Source organism: Calonectris borealis, chromosome 5 (assembly GCF_964195595.1).
Source record: "Calonectris borealis chromosome 5, bCalBor7.hap1.2, whole genome shotgun sequence".
Taxonomy (NCBI): Eukaryota; Metazoa; Chordata; class Aves; order Procellariiformes; family Procellariidae; genus Calonectris; species Calonectris borealis.
In genome coordinates this window covers 3677198-3700701 of record NC_134316.1, presented here as the reverse complement: position 1 = coordinate 3700701, position 23504 = coordinate 3677198, and the positions used below count along the sequence as shown (strand labels likewise).

General features: G+C 53.8%; 1 protein-coding gene across 2 annotated transcripts in view; it reads left to right on the top strand.

The window, feature by feature from the left end:
• TRIM9 (tripartite motif containing 9) overlaps positions 1-23504 on the top strand; it is a 70750-nt gene that overhangs the window by 44777 nt on the left and 2469 nt on the right. Inside the window, exons 4-12 of one of the 2 annotated variants that reach the window (XM_075152454.1) lie at positions 4815-4925; positions 5515-5668; positions 8502-8659; positions 10739-10877; positions 16359-16547; positions 18898-18939; positions 19659-19682; positions 20723-21026; positions 21812-21974. In XM_075152454.1, coding sequence (XP_075008555.1) covers positions 4815-4925; positions 5515-5668; positions 8502-8659; positions 10739-10877; positions 16359-16547; positions 18898-18939; positions 19659-19682; positions 20723-21026; positions 21812-21974 — 1284 coding nt within the window. The remainder of the gene's footprint in view (positions 1-4814; positions 4926-5514; positions 5669-8501; positions 8660-10738; positions 10878-16358; positions 16548-18897; positions 18940-19658; positions 19683-20722; positions 21027-21811; positions 21975-23504) is intronic. The other variant, XM_075152455.1, reaches the window with a different exon arrangement.

Below are 23504 nucleotides of genomic sequence, written 5' to 3'. Positions count from 1 at the left end.
GGATGTCTCTGGTTTTCTGATGTCCCTCAAGCTTTCCACTTGTTTTGTTGAAGAGCTGGATCAAGTCTGTCCTCCGTAGCATCTGTCCATGTGCCATGTTCTCCAGTGGCTCTGCACTGGAGACCAGGTCTCCATATCGCACCTTCCCATGCTTGCTGGTGCCTTTGATCAAATCGGGCTTGTGCAAGCCTCCAGGACGTGCCGCCGCCAGCATCGCACGGGGTTGTTAACGCAGCAGCTTTGCTTTTCCCAGCTCCGGCCTGAGCCTCCTCTCCCAGTAGCAAGAGGCAAGTCACCATGGACACATTCACCTGGAAATGCTCTGCTCAGAGGACGCGTGGTTGTGGGATTCAGCACAATCAAACCATCGGGATCTGTCCTGGGGATTTTTCCACGGTGTGCCCGGGGTGAGGAGGCTCCGTGTCCTCCATGTGACGTCCCCGGCAGGACTCGTCCTGTTCGCTGAGGAGCCAAGGTTCAAGTGAGGTTGAGTGCCTTGAAAACCGGTTATCTAGCCAAGTACTAAAAAGAGGAGGAAGGTGAGGAAGACATTTAAGTAGGATGAGTGCAGATGTTATTGCCTTCTAGGAGCTGTATTAAAATGTAAATTATAGTTAATGTCATCTTACAGGGAAGAAAAGCTCTTGAAATAAATTTCCTATTTTAAGGTAGTAGTGAGCGCTGTGAGTGCACAGCAGAAGTCCTTTTTATAGGCTGTAATTAGCAGCCAGGTTCTGGCTGTTGCCTCCTTCGGCATCAAACGGGAAAAAAAGGCATTTGATAAAAATACGACAAACAAAATGTATGGAGCTGCCCAAATCCTCTCGCCAACTGAGCCGTTAGCCTTTTCCCAGAAGATGCCACCATTCAGTGACGTGTGTTACCCACATAGTTTCAGGAGAGGTTTGTAAACTGTCTACCTCCACGCAGAATTCATGGCAGCCTGGTTTTCCTGGCGACCTGGTGAATACTGCAAGCCTTTTGAGGCCTCTCGAGGCTGCCCCTCAGCCCAGCACAGCCTCCTTTGCTTGCACAAGTCAAAGTCTTCCAAATTCTGCTTTCAGCTCTCTTCATCGAAATACTGGGGTAACAGGGAGCTGAGGTACCCCAGGGAGTGGAAATCCCTGATGCTTGAGGAGAACCACAGGATGCTTAAGGCCGTATGGAAAACTTGTGGGCTTCTCTGGCCTCACTGGGTTTAGACTGTGCCTTCAAAGGTATGGGAGATGTTTATATCTTATTTTTAAAACCTTTCATTTCCCTAATCAAAGCAACACATGGAGTCTCACTGTTCCTGTCTACGTCTCATTTCTCTTGTGGAACGCAGAAGCTGTAAAGCCCCACTAGGTCCCAACCAAAGATCCCTCATCTTGCCTTGAAAACAGTTTGTTGGTGGTGAAGGGAAACCTGGATTTCCGCGGTCGGCTTGCCTGCTGTGTAGATGCAGCAATTAAACTGCTGTTTCATGCTTTAGTTCTCCAGACAAATAGGTGTTGGAGCCCCGAAGGGGATCACAGAGTTACAAAAGGGCAGGATCGCTGGGGCTAAAGGTGTGGGCTGGGACAGAGCCACAGCCGCTGCTTTGGGTGCAGTTTCTGAGCACCTAGAGCAGACTCCTTCAAAGTCAGGGTTTGAATGTCTCCAAGGCTGGAGACTCCACAGCCTCTGTTCAGCTCTTTGACTACCTTTATGGGAAAAAAAGCTTTTACTTATGTTTGAATGCAATTTCTTGTATCTCAGTTTGCACCCACTTGCATAAAGATTTACGTAGCCTCAGTGGCAGCCTGCAGCAAGCACTTCCACTCCAGACCAGACCTTTATTAGCAGGATAATCTGCGAGGAAGCTCGGTAATTACTCAGCGTGGAGCTGCCTGGCGCTGGCCTCACCTCACCCTGCTGCTGGGCAGTGGGCAGGGTGGAGGGGCAAAGCCGGTGCCCCAGCTCCCCCCTCCCAGACAGTGCCAGGAAGCCCCGCAGGTCTCACGCTGACACCGGAGCAGTGGTGGCAGGTCCCCTTGCCTCACCGGTAACCCCATCTCTTGGCCAAGCGGGTGCCAGGGGAGCCAGCCGCCTGTCCAGGGCTGTCCTGGGACACCGTGCCTGTCTTCACCAAGCAAATGCTGTTTCTTGGAGGCTCGTGTCTGGCTGGCGGTAGCAGATGGCAATTCTGCTGGTAATGCTTTGAAAGCTTCTACTCGGGCAGGGGGAGACTCACAAATTCATTATCCTGGGCAAACCAGACAGCGATTTAAGCTGCAAAGAAGATAAGAAGATTGTTTTACCAATCCCATCTTTGCTGTCTTCCTGGCGGCATGTGCATTTCCCCGGAGAGGGGTCTCGCGTGGAAGAAGGAGGCTGCTTTTCTGGGCGTGAATACCACTTGCCCATCTGCAGCCCAGCAGGCAGGGAATGCAAAACCTTGCTCTGGCTCAGTAGGTGGAGTCAGGATATGCTCAAACAGCAAGGTTAGAGCCCGCAGGCTCGGGTTATCTCACACTCAGTGGTAACACCACGGCCTGTGGCTGAGAGACCCTACATCTGTACGGCCGACGACCCTTGCAAGAGCAGAACAACCCCCAACACCCTCTCTCTGGGCAGAAGAGATCAAATTAATGCAAGGGGCTGCTTTGCGTTGCATGGCAGGGGCTGCAGGTTGCTGCAAGGCTTTGCACCCCCACTGCACCTTCTGGATCTCACCCTGAAGGACTGACCATCCCCACAGAGAAAGGAAGTCCAGCAGCTTGCCCACGCTTTCAGAAGAGGTCAGCGTAGGAGTCCAGATCTCCAGGACTAGCTGCTGCCTCTGCTCCATCCCAGCAGGTCCATTCCAGTGCACTCAAGTGTTGGAAACTGGCACTGAACAAAGTCTTCCCTCTGATGACAGCATTTGAGGCCAAAACTGGTGTGTGCCGATCACGCTGCTCGCTAGCCCCGTCTCAGAGCGATCCAGCATCTCTGCAAGCCTCCGTACGCACCTCTTGGTCCGGAGGAGCAATATGGGAGCTCCCCCTGCTGCCTTGTCTGCCCTGCACATGGGGTGCGCTGGCTGCAGCCCCCTCCCCAGCAGCCGGGCTTGCTCCGGCCTCCCTCTGCCACAGGCTGGAAACATCAGGCTGGGATTGCTAAAAGCAATCTCAGGGGTGGCTCTGCAAGCAGCAACTCCCTAAAAAAGCAGGAGCTGGCTAGGAGAGCGCTTCATAGCATTTCACAGAAGCAGGTACGTTGTCCCACGTTACAGGACTGGTGATTCTTTTCTTCCTGTTAGGTGATTAAGTAGAGGTGATGAAATTATAATTAACAACACATGATGTGATTGATTGCCCTGCAGGAGTCATCACCCCCCTTAACACTCAGGTTCATTCACTGCAGGAGGCTGACATGTGCTTCATTTCACCTCCCGGTCCCTCAGACCATAGGGATGCTCACAGGAGGAGGTGCTCCTCAGCCCAGGGTGGTCATTCGAGCGCTGCTGTGCCTATGGAGCGGTGGGCATTCACCAACTGCGGTGCTGAGGACACAACGGTGCTTTCAGAAATGTTAATCACTGCTTATTGCAGTCTTTTCCATCACACTGCAGCTGCAGATGCTGATGCAAAGCTGTAACATCCTGAATAGCTGTGGTCTCTAGAGCTGCATTGCTTTGTTCAGTCCTAGTGAAGAACTTTACACAGCTTTAAAGCTCTTCCAGACAACAAAAAAAAAATTATCTGCTATGGGCACATTCCTCTAAAGCATAAAATCTCTCTTTGTGAGCCGCTCTGCCAACCTCCCATCCACCGCCAGGTGCGTCTGTCTGTCCTGCTGAAGAAATCCCACTGCCGTCAGGTGCAGACCTGCACTGTCTCCTTCTGCGAGGATTCAGCGTGAGCGAGCACCTCGTAGTTGCTCTGAGGATCCAACCAACCTTCAAATACACCCTCGTGGTATCGGAGCCCGAACCCCGTCCTCCCTGCTGTGTTTCAGGGAAGGTCAGCAGAGCCCGCAGGCACCGGCCAAACCACACGCTCGGTTGTACTCCACTGCTGGGATGCTGAAACACGTTCCCCTGGGGAAACCATCCATGGGTGCAAGAAGACGTGCTTTAGCGTGCAGCCTGGGCAGCCCCAGGCAGAGCTTGGCGTGCCGTAGGGAGCCCTGCCACAAGGCGTGCAGGATTTATGTCCTCTCGCTGGCACACCTCTCCCGCTGAGCTCATCCCCAGACTCCCGCTGCAGCAGGTGGAGAAAATGAGGCAATTCTGCAGCGTGGTCCGTCTCAGCTGATGCACAGATGAGCATCACAAACAGATTATTAGTCAGAGCTGAAGCTGGGGGAGGTGGTGCATTCATTCCTCTTGGAAATACCAAAATACCAGGCTCGCTCCTCACCCGGGCGGTTGGGTGCAGCTGCCCCAGAGCCAACCCCGCAGCCTGGCTCCGCGCCGAGGGTGGATAGGGCGGCCCCATGGAGGCTGCAGCAGCAGCTGTGTATCTATGGAGGTAGGCATTTGCTTTCCTTGGAGTTCATAAGCCGTCATTTGGAAGCTGTCTTAATTAAAGACAGAGCAAGGAGCTGCCCTACTGCTTTGAATAATTACATGGGTTAATAATTTTCAGCTAAACAAGGCTTGTTGTTGTTCACCAGGTTTTCAAAGATCTGGAATTCAGTGTATGAGTCTTGGCCAATTCTGCCTTCTTCTCTTCCCTTGAGTCTTTGTCTCCCTTCGCGTTGCCCTGACCCTGTCCCTGAGCCCACGCAGCACCGAAGCTCGTTTGCTCCCCGTCTCCCAAAACCCCGCAGCTCCGAGCAACGCTGTTCTCCTTGTCCCATTGCAGGTGGTGCGAGACCAGATTTCTCACTGCACGGTCAAGCTGCGCCAGACCACGGGCCTGATGGAGTACTGCCTGGAGGTCATCAAGGAGAACGACCCCAGCGGCTTCCTGCAGGTTGGTGTGGAGCTGCTCACGTCTGGGCTACGAGGGGAGAGGGAAAGGCATTGCACAGACGAGGGCCGTGGGGTAATGCAGCAGAGTTGGGGGAGTTACACCAAGGATGATGTCCCCAGCTTTTCCAGGCATAAAATCAAGGGCTAACCTTTGATCGCCTCCAAGTCACAGCAGGACAGAAGCAGAACCAGGCCAGGGACATTTCTTACTCTGACTGGAGGAATAGAGGGTTGCAGCAGACGATGGTGTATCTCTGGAGCAGTAATTATAACGTGCTGTCCCCTGGTTCTCCAGCAAGAGACGGACATACAGCACTTGAGAACTGCATCCCACCGTTCATTCCTGGACTGGTCCCTTTGGTACTAGACCCTCCTTTAAAATAGTCCCCAAAGCTCTTGGGGTCCCTCTGCCAATCTGAGCCTGCAGCAAAGGGTGATGCTAGAAACCACGTGTGATGTCCCAGCCTTTGGCAATCAGGGACAGAAGTGGCAGCCTGGGAGGCGCAGGGAAGATGGAGAGCAGGGTAGGGACAAGGCACAGCATTCAGCCCAGGTGGCCCTTGGTAGCTGAGGCTGCTCCTTGCCACCAGATCTCCGACGCTCTCATCAGGAGAGTGCACTTAACCGAGGACCAGTGGGGAAAGGGGACGCTCACACCCCGGATGACCACGGACTTCGACCTGAACCTTGACAATGCCCCTCTGCTGCAGTCCATCCACCAGCTCGACTTTGTGCAGATGAAAGGTAAGAATATTTCCAGTGCCTTTCAAAAGCCTGTCTCTGCTCATGCCGAGCGCTTCCATGCAACTCATCACAGGGAAGGGGCAGCAGAGGACAGTTTCTCATCTTCTCCCAGCAAGATTGGGCACCCCAGACCCAGAGTTATGTCTGTTCCTGTGTATTTTGCACCCATGGGGCAGCCATCTGCTTCCCTGTCTCCGATCCCTGGGCAGCTGTGTGCAAGATCAGGTGCCGGGAGCTTGGTTTTGCCTGGCAGTGCTTTAGAAAGTGCTCTGCAGTGCCAGGAGAGCCAGGCTGGTCTCTGCTCAGCTGGTGGAGGTTGGGACCAGGGCCTTGGGAGCAGCACAAGGCACTTCCCAAACCTCTGCTCACACAGGCTGGCTTGCTCAGTGCTCAGCAGCATCTGGCATGGGCCAGCTAGCGAGCTGCCTGCTGCGGGCAGCCACCTTGTCCCTCCAAACACAAAGGCACAAAGAGCCACGCCACTTAGCGTGGGATCTTTCCTCCCTCCCTTCTCCTCCCTGTTGTTTTAGACCTTCATTTCAATTTTAATTTCCTCCTCATTCTCCGTTCCCTCTGTGCTCACTCTCCCGTACCACAGAGAGCCACTGCATTTGCATCGCTTTGCAGGAAGCAGAGAGCCGCTGCAACCTGTGAGCAATTTGCAACTTGCTAAGCCCTGGGAAGCTGACAGAAGATGCAAATGGACTGTGACGCAGGGAACTCAGGAGGACATTGAACGTAGGCCTGTACCTTCAGCTGGTGCAAATGAGCTGGCGGGAGGAAAGGCCACCAGCTGCGGGTCTGGCATGGCTCTTCATTGCCGTCACGGCTGGATTTCCTGACCGAGGAGCCATTTGCCCACACTGGCGTTTCTCAGCGGTCAGACGCAGGAAGGCTGTTGACCACGCGCTTCCTTTGTAACGATAACGAGTGTCTTCAAATAATGGCCCTGCTGGTATTTGCTGCAGTGAGAGGGGTGCGTTGGGCATGGCTGCTGGGAGCGCTTGTCGTTGCTCATCGTTAGCCAGGCCGTTAATTTGAAGTGTCAGTAACATTTTTTGATAGTGAGGGAAGCCAAACCCAGCGAGGGCTGGATTACTGTTTTGCTTACACACAAATCGTGGAGACGTTTGCGTGTTCCTGCCCTTCTTTCTTTCAGTTTAGCCCGGAGGGTTATTTTTAATTAATAAGAGCAAATCTGCTGCTAGTTTAGCTGCCCGCCCTCCTCTGTGGAGGCGGGGCAGAGCTGACGTAGGCTGTCCTCCCGTCTCACCCTCACTGTGGAAATAAGTTAATGTTTTGTACACTTTGCAGAAGATTGGGGTTAGATCCCAAACGTGTGTTGCAGCACCAGGGGAGGCAGGGCAACACCAGAGGTCTCGATAAAGAGCAGAGGTGAGCAATAGGTACCGGGCGTCCTGCATCCGTTGCCAGCACGTGCTGGGCATGAGCAGCATCCCTTGTGCTGTATTAGCTGTAACGCGAGGTCTTTCTCCACTCGGTTTCTCCAGGCCCTCAGCCTGGTGATTCCTGCTGAGGATCTGACCCAGGAGGTGGAGGAGTCACAGAGGGAGGTGGTGAATGGTGAACCTTTGCCAGCCAGGCCGTCTTTTCTTTCCCAGACATCCGTGGCTCCTCCACATTTTGTCTGGATTCTCCATGTCTTTTTTTCGCTGGCTCTTGTCAGACTTTGGGCAGTGAGGATGAGGATGGAGGACGAGCAGCTCTGTTGAGAGGAGGTTTGGGAGGGCTTTCCCTGGCCAGGGATGCGTCAGTGGACATCACCTTTCCCTGTCGTGCTGTCACCCCTCCATGCTTCGCAGAGCAGAAGTGGGCTGCATTACACACCTGCAGATGCCCAAATGCAGCAGTTGGAGCAGAAAAAGCCCTGACAGTCCTTTATGTCCCCTACGTACCTGATGGGAGGCTATAGGGTGTACAGCCTCCCAGCTTCAGTTCCAGCGGCGTGCAGAGGCTGAGGACAGGGACTGTCTGGTGCCTGTTCGGAGACCTCTCTGAAATGTGCTTGTGCCTCCCCGGGAGGTGTTCAGCAGCGAGAGCTGTTTGCTGGCTGAGCTGGCAGGGGGAGCAGACCTGGGGGTCCCACGGGAAGCCCTGGAGTGGGTGCTCTGCTTGGGACAGCGTGGAGGGACGCTGAGCCTTTTTTGGCAGGTCAAGGGCTATCATTCCCTAGCACTAAAACAGCATCATTGAGAGACACTCCGTCTCTTCACCAAGTCTTGCAGTTCATGCGATCGCCTCCCCTTTCAGGACAGGCTCTACTATGGCAGAAAGATCAGGCGCTCTCTATTCTGCAGGGCCCGAGGTTCATCTCTGCTGCTCCGGCATCAACTTGTTTTGTTGCAGTGAACTTGTGTGATGGAAGAGTGAAGCAGCGCTTGCTGCTGGGTTGTAGATAAGGTCAGGCCCACGGCTGCAGCCAGCTCTGCAGAGTGTGTCTGGGAGTGTGTCCCAGGTTTGGGACCAGCTGCTGTGAAGAGTCCGGGCAGTTCTATACCAAGTATATTGTTGCGCTGCCGTATTTCACCAAAATTCATTAGAAAACAGGAAGAAAGCAGAGAAGCTCTGGGGAAATCTCAGCTTCACCAGGTTGCGGGGTGGAGGAATTCGGTGGAGCTAGTTTGGAGAACGGTCCTTTCTGCTTCCTCCCCACCTCACACCCGTGAGATTGCAGTTACATCCCTTGTGCCGTGCTGGCTTCCAAGGCAATAAATGCATCCTCCATGCTCCAGCTGAAACGTGCATGCCGCGGCTATCCCCCCGCTCCTCCTCTGTGGTGCTAGCAGCCAGGGTTACACTAATTTGTGTTTAGTTTCCTCCCCAGTGCCGGCCCCCCCGATCCTGCAGCTAGAGGAGTGTTGCACCCACAACAACAGTGCCACCTTGTCCTGGAAGCAGCCCCCCTTGTCGACGGTGCAGGTGGAAGGATACATCCTGGAGCTCGATGACGGCAACGGCGGCCAGTTCAGGGTAGGTGCTCGGAGCACGAAGCCAGTCCCGGCAGCAAGGTGTTGCTCCTGGTTCCAGTATTGCCCTGCCATGAAGTGACCAAAGAGTTCCCCAGACTTTTTGCAAGTCCCCTCCTTCCCTGGAAACATGAGGTTCGCTGCTGGGGTGCCCAGGGAAGCTGATGGTGCAGACAAGCTGCGGGCTCTTTTGGGGTGCAAGGTTATTTGAGGAGGTGGAAATACCTTTCCAGTGACCCATATGACTTGCAAAGAACACATTTGAAGCTCCGTCTTTTTAGGTTGCTAAATATTTCTTGCAAGGTATGCTAATTGCCATGAAAGACTCATGGTTTGCCAGCTGCCAGCAAGCAGAGGTGTTTAAGGCCTGAGGGCTTTTAAATTGCTGTAATTACACAATTAAAATATGATTTTTCTCTGATCTGACATGCTGATAATTATCCTGGCGTGTTCACATCCACCGAGAGCAGGCGCAGGAACCAGCCCATCGCATTTTCTGAATTTATCCACAAGAAACACAGGCAGGCAGGAGCCAGAGCAGAGTGGAGGCAGAAGAGAGGTGATGCAGGTGGGATCTGGAGAGCAAAGGGAGCAGGAGGCTGAGTGTGGGGAGGCCAAGGCTCAGCACAGCCACCCCGACACGGTGAGGGCAATTCCCCAGCACACCAGTCTTCTCTCCTCCCACCAGCAGTGGGAAGGGGCTTGGATGCGCCTGGTGTTCCTGCCGCTGGGGTTATAGAGGGCTGCTCCAGCCGATGGGACACGGCTGGTGCCACGAAGGGGAATGTCGCTGGCTTCTCAAATCACTGAGTCATTGTCCTGCCCGAAAGCAGCGAGTTGACCAACCGTGTCAGGCAGCGATTTGCCCGTGAGCTGGGAGTGCCGGCTGTTGTACAGGTGACAGTCCCTGTCGAGAGCAGGTCAGTGTGTGGCCCAGCCTGTACCTCCCACACAAACAGGCAAGAGAGATTGGGACGGTGTCCTGAGGCAAGAGGACTCTGCCTTTGGGCATCAAGCCACGAAGGGACTCCTTGCAGTGATCCTGGGGTGGTGAAGTGGGAGCTGTGCTCTCTCATGGGGTACTGGCTGCAGGAGAGCTCTGTGGGGATGCTGGAGCCCAGGTAGGTCAGGGCCACCGTAGCATCCCATCACCGATCTCACTCGGTTCATTAGGACACCTACATTGTGCTCCTTGACCCCGAGCACCGACTCGTCACTGTTCCCAGGTCCCCTGTGGCTTGGGCTGCTCCCAGCCCTGGTCAGGGTCTCGGCTGGGATGGAAGTCATCACCTCTGCTCTGCAGTGCTGGGGAGCATACAGGCACCCCATAAGCTCTGGGAACGTGCACCCACCTGCGAGGAAAGGGGCCAGATTCAAGCGTTGGCTCTGGAAGCAGCAGCACCCCATCACCTCGGGCAGCAAAGTGCAGCAGGCTCTGGAGTGGGAGCAAGGCAGTGAAGCTTTCCCACACGGGCGAGCTGCCTATGCAGAGCCTCCATCTGCTCCATGAAGGGCAGCAAATAGGGCTTTGTCTTGGGATCTGCTAAATACAAGTCAATATTTTGTGAGCCGTGTGTTTTGGTAGCCCGTAGGCCTGTTCACTGCTGTCCCTGCTCGCACAGCTCCATTCCCCGAGCAGGGCTACGGCAGCAGAAACCAGTGAGTCAGCGCCCGTTCGGTGTGATCACTTGTTTTCTTTCAAGGAATGCTTTGATCCTGCCACCCAAGAGCATGGAAAATTGTTTTCTGCAAGGATGTTTCTGTGTCCTGGGCTCGGTTTGTATAAATTCCTCTCTCTGGCAGAGCTCTTCTAGGATTCAGTGAGAGCTTGGCTGGGATTGATGCTTATGACTTGGTCGTATAAGAGTAGCATATCCTTCTCCTACGGAAACTGATTTTATGGCGCAGTATTGTCAAGGAACAAATCATAGGGCCATTTTGCTCTGCTTTAGCTATATCCAGTGCTCATAAGTCTGCCCCAGATAGCAGAGCATGGCTGAACCCCGTGCGTCACGACCGCCGGGAGCTGTTCTCCCACCCCTGGGACTCCGTGGTCCGGGCACTAATTGTGCTTGCTTTGCAGGAGGTGTACGTGGGCAAGGAGACCATGTGCACGGTGGACGGGCTTCACTTCAACAGCACGTACAGCGCACGTGTCAAAGCCTTCAACAAAACAGGAGTCAGCCCGTACAGCAAGACCCTGGTCCTCCAGACATCTGAGGGTAAGGCAATGCAACAGCTCCTGCCCCACGCGCTCGGACACTGCTCACACGCACGCTTGGGGCCCGTCCAGCCCACCCAAGCTTAGCATTGCAATACGGGAGGGAAACGCTCCACTGGTCCTCCAGTATCTCAGCAATCATTGCAGGAAAGCCAGCACCGATGGGAAGAGGAAAAGTTATGTCAGGAGCCTTGAACAGTGCCCGAATTTCTTTCGCACCCCTTTCCTTTGCAGAAGATGTTCTTTGGGGAGGTACAGTGAGAGGCATCCCGCAGAGAGGTATTTAAAATTTGGTTGCAGCAGCGTTTCTATTACACAAAAGGAAGCTCAGATGTTTTCATTAATTCCATTTAAAACAACACAACACTGTCAACATTGCTCCTGAGACACTAAGGGCTGTGCATGGCTGCACAACGCCATAACCGCGCGATGTCTCCTCCAGCCCCCTGGCAGTGCACGACAGAGAGCAGAGGGACCGTGGAGCCGCACGGGTGTCCTTGCCGACCCTCGGGGTGTTCAGCCAGCCTCGCTGGCATCGTCTGCATCACCCCCGCACCGGCAGACGCTCAGTTAGAATATTAAACACTGCCTTGCAGGTTGCAGAGGAGTCTCCCTGCCTGACTTTTAAGTACATTTGTCACACCAGGCACTTAATCCGTCGCGGAAAATTGGCTTGCTGCTGCCATGCAGGTGGAGAGTCGTAAGGCTAGCTCCGAGAAGTGAGGTGGGAGTCGGAAGCAGTGGGCGAAGCAGCAGTGAAGGGAGGAATTAGCCCCCACCAGCACGTCTGTCGCCCCGTAGCCCTGCTGCCAGGCAAGAAACCCCTCCTTGGGAGTTTTCCACGCTCGGTGGAATCCCTTTTCTGTACTCCCAGACTAAAATCTGTCTTTTCCAAGCCATGTGAAGATTTGTTTCGCAGCAGCATTGCCAGACCTGGCTGGCAGCCGGCTCGAGAGCAGCAGCGTGTTCCTGCAGCCCCAGCTGCTGCCGGCAGACGCAGTCTGGGATCAGAAGGGAACACACACAGCTCGTGGGGCTGCCGGTGGGGCAGAAGGAGGGTGAGATCCTTCTTGCCACAGAGCACCTCTGGTGGCTTTGAGCAAGGAGAAAAAAGGGTTTTCTGCTGAAAACTGATTTACAGATAGAAGCAGAGCAAGGCTACGCAGAGCGTTTTCACTTGCTTGCCTGCACTCATCTGCAAGAAATAACTGTTCCAGCTCAGAAAGAGCATGTGCCAGGTTTGAATGCGTGGGCAGGACAGGTTGGCGAGGAACGGGACTCAGATGTGGCAGAGAGAGAGTGGAGAGCAAACCTGTGACAAACCCTTCTCATACAAGAGGCAGAACACTCAAATCATAGGCCACAAAGCCTTTGGCACGTCCGTCTGAGAGCTGTGTGCGTGTTTGCAAAGCTGGCATCAGCGTCAAGGAAGCTGCAGCGTTCCTCTGGAGATCCAGGGACAGGACAACCGGGATCCAGCCCTGCACTGGGGTAGCCAGGACTGCTCCCAAAGCCTGAAGGTCAACAGTTCTCACCCACTTCATTACCCAGCTTCACCAGCCTTTGCAGGAGACAGCAGAGCTCTGGCTTCTTGTCACATTTGTGTCTCATAAGACCCATTTGAGACACAGTTTCCTAACCAAAACCAGTTGGGCTTTAAGTTGTCCCAACCAGGAGTTTGCAGGGTCCCCCTATGATCTTTCCAGCTCTGCTTTCCTCTCATAGGTGTTTTGACTGTCAAGCCAAGCTCGCCCATTGCGCAGCTCCAAAATACGAAGGAACCTGGGAGAAAATAGCTGTTCGTGGTCCCAGCAGGCCAGGCTGTACTTGGGACTGGTGCCTTGGTCTGTGCCAGCAAACAGACGTTTCACTCTTCTGAGCATCAGAGGAAAGTTTCCTGCATTCAGCCTTTTCACTGAATGGGCTTTTGCATTTGTTATTCCAGCACAAAAGAAAGAGGGAGAAAAAGTCAAATGGGCCTGGAGCATCTTCTGCTCTCAGAGGCCATCTAAGCTTTTTGGACTCAAAGTGAAATAAATTACATCCGTGTGCAGCTTCTGGATATCCGAGTGACTTGTTGAATAGAGCCGTCTCGCACATCGCAGCTCTCGGTTAGGCTTTTATTTCTGGCCTTTACAGCAGGATCAGGCCTTTAAGTGCTATTTTGTCTGAAGTAGGTTTAGCTTTCCCCTTCAGCCATGCTCTGCAGCTTGCCACAAAGTGTTTGTGCGGGAAGAGGGGAAAAAAGAAGAGACTGGCTGGATATGAAAAGAACATCTCTCTGAACATGGCTGTCCTGCTATAAGTGGTTATGAGAAATTCTGCTTAGAGGGTGTTATTTAAAAGCTGGCTTCTAGTCCTAGCAGACAAGATCCTTATCCACAGCCTATGGAAGTTTACTGGAGTTATTCTTCTTCCCTCGTTGAGCAGTGAAATGGGCTGTAGAGGCTAGTGGGGAGTGAAATGTCTCACAGGGTCTCGGCATCTGAAGAGAAAAAGGATGGGAAGAGGGTAAAATTGTGTCTGAGCCTCTGCAGGCACGCCTCTGTGGTCCTGCCCAGCCGAACAGCCAAGGTGGGCCAGCCAGCACCAACGGGAATGTCCCATGGGAAGTCAGCACACATGCAAGCCTACAGCAAGGTGCAGAGCACCTTCTCAGCCTGTGGTGTGGCTCATCTTCTGCTCATCCCGAAGGAACTACGTTTTCCAGCTGAGGAAATGGCAGTTCACTCTTTGAAGCTGGTGCTTGGTGCCACCAGCAGGACAAGGTGGCTCCTGGCTGGGAGAAGGTCTGTGCCCCGGAGCCCTTCCCACGTGCTGGGCCCTCTAGGGTTTCCCAGGGATGAAGATCCTCATCATCAGCACAGCCAAAAAGCAGCAGGGGCTGCCATGGTCCTTGCCTTGAACTGTGTCCTCTCCCTAGCTGATGTCAGGCTGTTTCACAGCAGCCCTAGAAGTATCTCTTGCCGTCACGTCTTAGCCAGTGCCTCCCAGGACCATCACTGCAGGCTCCAAGGCACTGCGGTGTGGGGCCTGGCGTAACTTCTCTGTTTCTTCAGCACCTGCATGAAGTTCAGGCTTGGAAAGCAGTCTGGAAGAAAGTTTGCAAGGTGACCCTGTCCCTAGACACAGACATCTTACAAAGCTTGGCCGGTGACAGCACTGCTTGGTGCCCTCGCCTCTGGGAGACCTCAGGTCTCCCCCCAGCCTGCTCTTCTCTGGGCTGGGCAGCCCCAGCTCTCTTGGTCTTTCCTCATCCAGCAGATTTTCCAACCTCTGGCCAGTCTCCTGCTGACTTTGGGTCCCAGTCTGTTTTCCTCCCGGCACTTTCCCCTTTTCACCCTACCCACAGCCTGTGGTTCCTTGCTGTATTCACGGCTGCGGCGAGAGCTGTCTCTGAAGAGGCCTTGCAGAAGCCCCTGGCTCTGGTCTGCTGGTCATGGTGGGATGCAAATGGCTACTCCCAGGAACAGGCACCTAACGCACGGTGGCAAGGAACAGAGGAGGAGACCTCCCAGTTGCAGTGGGATTAGAGTCTGCAGGTGGGCTGGCTGCTGGCCTGCTTTTCTCTGTGAGGATTTCTGAGATGGCTTCTGAGTCCCCCCAGTGTTCTTTCTTTCCATGGGCTGTCCAGCAAGCTGGATGACGGGATGAAGGACCAACTCGCCTCAGTTGCAGGTGGAGAAGAGGAACTCGGCAATGCTGGAGGGGACTGTCCCTGCCTGCTCCCCAGGCCCACATCTGCTCTCCCGGCTGGTGCAGAGGTTCGACCTCCCTCCTGCCAAAACCTGCTGCTCCGTTCTCACCGTTCCCCAGGTCTCTTTGACTGCCCACACCTCAGCCCTTCCATTGGGCTGCTTCATGCCTTCAGCCACGCTCTCCTGCACGTGCCACCTGCGCTGCCCGCAGCCGCGCACGGGGAGCCAGCGCGGGGGAAGAGCCGTGTCTCCGCTCCCCCTTCTCTCGGCTGCTCTGAGCCTCCAGTTTTAGGCATGGCTGCAGAGTTTCAAGGCAAGCCTGGTTTGGACTTCTTGTCTGTTTGGTGAGACACAAGCCTAGGAGCAGAGGATCAGGGAGGAACACCTGGCTTGTCACACCCTGCTGTCCCCTCTCCCGGGTTCCCAAACTTGGCCGACTCTGCCAACACCGTGAGCAGCCGCTCCCGACTACCTCTGCCACCCGCCTGAGCTGGGGATGTGGCAAAGGGCCTTGGGCACCACCCAAGAGAGCCCTTTCCCAGCCTAGTCAAGCACCAGAAGCTTTCCTCTTCTTCCAAGCCCAGTTCCTCATCCGGGGCCCAGCTTTAAGTTCCTCACCAGCCATGGAGTGACCCTCAGCAGCAACCAGGGCTTTTTAACTGGCAGCTTTTGGAAAAGGGTGAACAGCACAAGGGGTGATACGCTGCAAGGAGCTATAGGAACATAAGATGCTAGTTAGGGAGAGCCGTGAGCCTGGCTGCTCTTGGCAGTAGTTCCTCTCACTCTTGGTAGATGTTGGAGGGCACGTCCCTCCCTAACCTTGAGCTCTGTTTATTGACCTGTTGTGCAATAATTTATTTAACCCGTGTCTGAACCTACTGACGCTCTTTGCTTCCACAGCCTCACGCAGCAGCAAGTTGCAGAAATTACAATCCACTGTGCAAAGAAACGCTTCCTTTTATCTGTTTTAACATAATTTCCAGCTCAATCCGTATTTACAGCTGAGACAGAAAGGCTGAGGATACAGGGTTCAGGAGTTTATCTGATTTGAGTGTGTGGAGGATGGTGGATCCTACATTTTCACGCTAACATATCCCTTGACAAGGTTAGGGAAGAAATTGCAGGAGGTGACCGTTTGTGGTAGCGGGAAAATGGAATGGAAACCAAAGACCCAAGAGGTTCCCTCTACTCTGACATTTTGCTGTGAATCACGTGAGTTAAATTCTTACTGTAAGGCTCAGATGTGTTTTGACAGGTACAAAGGGATACCAAGAACACAACATCCCGAACAACCTTTGAGTAAGGTGGGTGCTTGGTGGTACTTAGGGTTATGTAGCTTAGTGCAGCCCTGCAAAATGCCTTTCAGCGTTACCAAACGACTAGCTTTTATGCCAATAATTACTGTGCACAAAAGGGTATGAGATTTATTGAAGAACGATGGGAAGGGTGCATGGTAACTTGTGAATTTTTTTAGGTGCGTTACTGTGAAGAGGTGCAGGACTCACTTTAAAGAAAAGCGTATTGAGTTTGTCATGATGACTTGGGAACATTTTGGAAGATGAAAATGTCTTTATTGCCGATACTGTCAGAGGCAAGGCTTTCCTGAAAGGTCTCGCTGGGTTGCGCAGCACCAGACATTTCTGCTCCACGCATCGTACGCACGCTCGCTGCAGCAAAGCAGGGTCTGTGCGTGCCGAAGCGTCTGTGTTCTGGTCCGAGGTCTGGTCTCGGGCGTCCAGCAGACCCGATTTCTGATCTCTAGTTTGCATTGATCTTACGTTTAGACACGCAGTCAGAAGAACAGACCCTCCCTTTTCCAGTGCCTTTGGAAAGATCGCAGCTTCGTAGAATGAGTCCTTTCTCCTCCACCCTTAATCTACAACCCAGCTTTCCGGGGAGATCCTACTTTGAGCTAAGATCTTCGGCCCACCAGCTGAGCTTGCATTCTTCTTTACAGTCCCTGAATTCAGCCGGTGAGCTGAGTGCCTCTGGCATTTCCTCTTGGTCTGTGCTTCTGGGCATCTCCAAAGTATTTGTTCGTTTTGTTCCGTTGTGTTTGTTTTTCCCATGACATGCGGATGGCAGGGGGAACTCTTTCTGTTTGTCAGTGGCCTGCTCCTGCCGCAGAGGGACGTTCAGTGGCGTAGTTCTCGTGGTGTGTTCATCTGTACGTACCAGCATGGGCAGTTTTAGGCGTGGGGTGACGGAGCAGCACAGTAACTCCTTACGTGGGTGCTGTTCTTGGCTGAACCATTTCACACAGCCAGCTGGCAGAGCAGATCCCTTATCTCTAGTTTGTATTGATCTTGTGTCTAGGGACAGTAGAAGAACAGACCCTCCCTGGGAGAAACCCGTGGGGACATCTCGATGGTTTGCCTTCCCTATACAGCCAGAAAACGCAGCCTCTGCTGTGAGATTTGTTCTGTGAAATTAGTTTGCTCGATCAAATCTAGACCCCTCTTAAGAAGCAAGTCTAGGTGCAAGTAAGGTCTAGCTAAGGCCAGACCCCTTGCAGTTTGGCTTCTTAAGACCCTGAAGATGTGGGCTCTCGTCCGCTCAGCTTTGAGCACTGGGCTCGGCTTTTGCAAAACCAGACGTGATCGTATCAAAGTCTTGTTTTCTGCAGAGCAGAGGAAACCACTCCTGTAATACCTTGCTCGTCTGGCAGCACCCACAGGCACTTTGCTTGCCTCCTTGCGCCCGGTCCTCGCGGGCTGTGGTGGGACGTAGGCAGTACAGGCAGAATGAGTGACGGTATCGGGCAGCCAGCGAAGGAGCTGCAGGCACAGGGCATCTCTCAGAGCTGTTTTCTAACCCGTCTTTGCACATCTTCCGTTGCTAAAGATCCTGGGCCCTGATTCTTCCACCACTCTGGATTTACACCACTCCATGGGCTCCAATGGAGTAATTCACTGCTTTCTCTGGTGTAAGCCCAGGAAGAATGGGGGCCTGTGATCCTTTGATTTCCATCCCATAACCTGGAATGAGGAATGCTGCAGCATGACCCTTGCCAGAATAACCGGGGGCCTTGCAACTTTCTTTTCTTTGTGCTTTTTATGTTTTTTTTCTCATCGTACTGCTGTGCGTTAATGGCTTGAACTCTGTTTTGTTATGGACGTTTCTTACTTTGTGCCCAGTGTACCGAGATCCACTGCGATGGCCATGAGCAATACTTGTGTGTGCGGTACGGACCTCTGCAGCCGCGGTCTGGGGTGGGGGGGCAGGGCAAAACGGGGTCCGGAATGTGCCCATGTGTCCCTGCTGAAGTGAACTTGTATCGCAGTGATGCACAGAGACCTTGAAAACCACTCTTTGAATAGGGGCACGGGGCGCGATTCATTAAAACAGCCTCGGGAGGTGCTGCTTGGCACTCGCCATGGAGCGCAACTGCGGCCAGATGCTTTCCCACCAACACGCAGGGTGAAAAGCCTGCTTCCTCGCCAGAGGAGAGGTGAAAACCAGTCACAGAGCAAGACAGGGTTTTCCTTAAAATCCAGCACCCGTCACAAATGCCCTCCCGTGCAGTGCCAACATGGGGCTTTATGTTGCCCTCTCCTCCTGGCGAGGACGAGCTCCTGGGTCAGGACAAGCTCCCGGATCAGTCCCCGGCTGCGGTCCGGCTCCCAGGAGGTGTTTGCAGCCAGCGGTCAGGCACAGCCCGGTCCCGGGAGGATGAAGGGCATCCCAACACATCCTGCCTGTGCAGCTGCAGTCGGAGCTACAGCCTGATGCCCTTTGGGTGCTAGCGGGGGTCTGAGGTCAGGCATCTGCCCCCAGGGACCCCCTCTCCTGCTCCGCTCCTGCCCAGACCGCACACACGGCAGGGGAAGCAGCCGGGAGAGCTCGGTGGTCCCTGTTCACTGGACACACCAGTAGCTGCTCTTCTTTCATCAGTCCCTGTCCTCCGAGGAGTGGGTTACTTTTTTAAATGATTCAACTGAGGGTCGATCTAGAGAATACTTACCAAACGGCTAAGATATGCTGCCAAGGCTAACGTTTCCTGCCCCTTTTCTGGAGGAAAGTCCGATGATTTGGCATCCCGAGCAGGTAGCAATCAGACTTGATGCTCTTGAAGGCTGTGATGGGATCTGGCAATGAAAGCGCAGATACTCCACGCTTCCCAGAGGTGAGACTCACCAAAACAGCCAGCAGTCCGCACTCAAACTCACGGGTTGTATTTGCGACCCCTCTCCATGCTCTCTGGCTTTTAATGAATCAGGCCTCCCGTGGCTGGCTGGATGCTTAGTTAAAGGTTACATGAGTGTTTTTCAGGCGGTTGTTGTTTCTTAGCTGTGATGTGTGAAATGTAGTATCTCTTTATAGGATGCAATTTTGAGACACAAGGAACGCCGTACTCTCAATTAGGCAAGTATATTTATTACAATTAACTGGCACCTACTCTATGTTGCTCATCCTTTTTTCTTTTTTTTTTTTTTTTTAATCTTTAACTTTTCTTTGGCGAGTGAGCAGCATTTCTTGCGCATACCCTGCTTGCAGGGTGCTCTCGGATGTCATGGCAGTAGGCAAATTTGGAGGAGGAACGGTCACTGCCATGTGATGTAAAGGCATTTTAAGTTTTCCCCCATATGGTTTTAAGGAGAAGCCTGAAGTTGGTGCTCTGGAAGTGGCCCTGTAATTAAGAACTGATCCTCCTGCTCAAAGCAATACGTATTCCAGTTCATTAAGTGTGCTTGAATATGGGCCAAATGCCAAGGAGGTGATTAGCCCTTCTGCAGCTAATTGGAGCAAGCGCTCGTTGTAGCTGGGTGCCTGTCCCATGCAGCCTGCCTCCCCCCGGGGCTCGGCAAGGTCAGGCCCGTTCATTCCCTCAGGAGAAGGAGCCCCGTGCCCAGCCCAGCGGGATTCCCTCCTCGGGCCGCTGGCGTACCACGCCGGCCAGCCTCCACGCGCTGGCAGCCCGAGCCCGTCCTCATTCCCTCTCTCCCCACCTTTATGCAAAACGCTGAAAGGTCCGCGCGCTCGCTGGAGAAGCAGGCAAGCAGAAATTGTTTCTCGTTCCTTTCTTTACCCAACTTCACGTGCTGTTTTCTCTCCTGCATGCCTTTCCTTGGGAATGACCACAGTTGACATTAAAAAAATGGTGGCAGGTACGGAATCGCCTCCGTCACGTTGCAAAACTGGGGCACCCGCGTGCATGTGAGCTGTCTTGTGAAACGATCCAATAAATCAATGAATAAATCTCACCGGAGTGTTTTATTTTTCAAGCCGTATTTACTCCTGCAGGCGTGAGAGTGTTTTGTGGATGTGTCAGTTCACGTTTCGGTGACCGCTGGAGAAAACCACCTGGGGAACCGGGCTGGTGGCTTGTGAAACCCCGTGCCTCTGTCTTGTCGAGGACGTGACACTATATCTGTTAGATTTGCAGTATCCGAGTCCCGTGCGTTTAAACCAGCAGCCGTACCGAGTTGTGGAGCTTTTCAGGCATTTTCCAGCCTTCCCATGAGCTAGCTCTTGTCTTACGTGTGGCCGGTTGCTCTGCAGGGAGGTTTCTCGGTGTGACGTAGCATCTCTGTCAACGTAGATCTTTGTATGTGCTTTTGGTTCCCAGGACTGCCAGCCCTCAAATACACACACAGAGTTTATCTGCTAATCCTCGGTCCCCTTCCCACGCTGGGCCTGACCCTGCGAACTGTTGCTTGCATGAGTAACCCTTAGTCGTAAGAGTAAGTTACGTTAGCTAGAGCCTGGAGACCTGGCCAGGATCGCACGTCTCCTTCTAGGACCAAGTTTTAGGAGATCGTGAGGATCCGGCTGGTTCACGAGCTGAGACAGACAGACAGTGGGAGGGGATGGAGACAGACAGGCACCGGGGAGCAGCAAAAGCAAAACTCCTCTGAGTCCCAGCCATAAAACTTCAGCCACGCTGGCAGGCTGCAGCTGCACAAGCTCCAAGCATCCCTCCATGCTGGAAGGTGCCCTCCGTGAGCCAGCAGCCCCCTCCGCTGTGCAGCTCCCTGCCTGCTTCTTGCTGCCACCTGGGTGGGCAGCAGCCCGAGCCCCCGCCATGCCGTCGTGCTACGTGTCAGCCCTGCATGCAGCATGCGCTGTTTAGTGTCCGCTCCACGTGGCTCGGTCACTGATGGCCGTGCTCCCGCCAGACTAACCTGCTGTTGTTTGTGTATTCCAGTTGCTTGGTTTTCTTTCGATCCTGCCTCTGCCCATGCTGACATCATCTTTTCTAATGACAACCTGACTGTCACCTGCAACAGCTATGATGACAGGGTTGTGCTGGGGAAAACGGGCTTTTCCAAAGGGCTCCATTACTGGGAGCTGTCAATCGATCGTTACGATAACCACCCTGACCCGGCCTTTGGGGTGGCACGCATTGATGTCCTGAAGGATGCCATGCTGGGCAAGGACGACAAGGCCTGGGCCATGTACGTGGACAATAACCGGAGCTGGTTCATGCACAACAATTCGCACACCAACAGGTACGTGGTCTGGAACAGGGTCTTCCTCCCAGAGACCGCAGCCCAACCTCAGCCCAAGTAAGAGCCTGTGGCTTTTCCAGTGGCACCTACAGGCGCCCACGGGAAGGGTGACATCGCTCCTCATCGCCTCTATTAGAGGACGTGCCCTTGCCCCAAGCGGAGGACAGTCCCTGCCTCCCTGGTTCTGCCTTGCTCCAATATTCCTGCCCTGCCTACTGCGACTCTTTCCGTGCTGACTCTTCCCCCGAGCGCGCACGGCACCGCTCCTGGGTAGCATCCCCTTCCCGTTAACACCCAAAGCCTTGCAACTCATGCAACGAGAAAATAGTGTTTGCCTTATCCCTGTGCCACAGCTATTGCTCGCTTTCCCTGCAGGACGGTGGGGCTGGGGGTTTTGAAGCTTGTGGTAGTTTGGGGAGAGCCTGGTGTCACCTTCCTGCAGCCTCAAGGGCCGTTCCCTGATGGGTCAGCAGGTTTTGAAGTGGCCCCTGCAGCTTTGCACCCCAGGACCACTTGCTTTCCCCCATGGTTGTGTTGCTGTGGCTGCTCTGGTAGGTAGCTTTGCCCTCAGGGACATCATGGCAAGCGGGGAGCACCTCTGCGGGAGGCTTGAGGAGGAGGTGCCCAGGGACTTGCGAGCATGGCTGGGATGGGTGCAGGTCATGGCCTGGCTCCTGGGCAAGCTGTGAAGTTCAGCATCATCAGCCGTTGAGGTCTATGGCCTGAACCCTGAGCCAGAAGGAACACGAAGCCACAGAGATGCTCTGATCTTCTCGCCCCTGCAGAACCGAGGGTGGGATAACGAAAGGCGCCACGGTGGGAGTGCTGCTGGATTTGACCAGGAGGACCTTGACGTTCTCCATCAACGAGGACCAGCAAGGGCCTGTCGCCTTTGAGAACCTGGAGGGCCTCTTCTTCCCCGCCGTCAGCCTCAACAGGAATGTGCAGGTACATGCTTTGACCATGCTCTCAGCATAGCTGCTGAGCTTGCTGGCAGACTCCCTCTAATGCTGCTGTTGCTGCAGTATCTGTTGATGCTCAGCAGCATGGGGACTTCGTGGAGTGGGGAGGGCTCCTGTGCAACAGCTTGGAAAGAGGTAAACTTGCACCCTAAACCACCTGCAAGTCTCTAAAATCGGAACAGGTCTTCCTGCAACCGCAGCTGCTGCCTCTGGGTCCCTGCTCCAGGTTTCTCCATCAGGGCTGATGAAGCACCAGGGTTCTCCAGCCCTCCCTGGTTGATGGGATTTGACAACTCCATTTCATGATACTACCCCAGAAGAGCCTCACCAGCTCTTACAGCTCTCCCAGGACTCCGATAGGAGCATTACCAGGGAGAAGGGCACCTTTTAAAGCCTATTTTCCTCTGGGGAATTTCAAACCCCTCTTCTCTCCCTCTCTCCCAAGCTCTCAGCTCTCCTGAACATCACCAAGTGGTGGCTCCCTGGGCCTATCCGGTATTTTCATCTTTCATTTTTCTTCTCACGAATCTCCTCCCTGCTATCCTCTCCACCCAGTCCCCCGTGTTCACCAAACCTGGCTTTGGCACATCCACTCTACCACCGCTTGCACCTCCAGCACTGCACAAGTGCCCAGGCGCATCCTGGACATGTTGCACGTAACGGATGACCTCAGGGTGTCGAGCACTTTGGCATGGTCTTCTCCAGTGGATGTCAAAGGCATCACCTCTGTGCAAGGGCAGAGGCACCAAGTGGCCTCTGTAAATTAGGGATCCATGGATTAGAACGTGCTCTGCTATGTTGCCCAGTGGGATAACAGGGCGTGCTGCGCTGTCACCAAGACAGTGACAGTTTTCCAGCAGCACTGGGGCAGAGGTTGGTCAGTACCATCCCAAACCCTGGGAGCATCCCTGCAGGAGTGTCCCACCCCAAGGGCCTCGCAGGAGGGGGAGTCTGCCCGGCTTGGAGAGGGGCTGGCAAACGTGCGACGTTCCGGGGCTGTGCCGGTGTTTAATTAGGAAACATGAAAGAAGCCTGTCTTGTCTGCGCTGGTTTTAGAGGTTACTGTATTCATTTGGTGTGGTAAAAATGTCCTGCTCTGTGATGGGTTTAATTCCTACCACAGTCTTCTACACAGCCCTAAAAGACGAGCGCGTTTCTAGAGCCCCTCTGCTCTCTTGACAGTCCTCTGGGCAAGGCAGAGCTTAAATCCCCTGACAACAGAGCAGTCCCACGGGATGTTGATAAAAGGCTGCTAATAAACCCAAGCCATTCATTATCCTTCTTCAAAGGTGTATGAGTAATTAAAAATTACTCTAATTAGGAGGGAAATAATTGCATTTTAGACAAAGTTTTCTATAAGTCTGTATCTGAAGGGGAAAATGCTGCTGTTCCAATAAAAGAAGGAATTGTGCTTTCCTCCCAAATTAAAGTATGTGTGGAGGGAACTGAATTACCCACGCGCAGCTCCTCGGCGCGTGCGTGGGTGTTTGCAGGACCTGGCCCCTTGCCCGGTCGG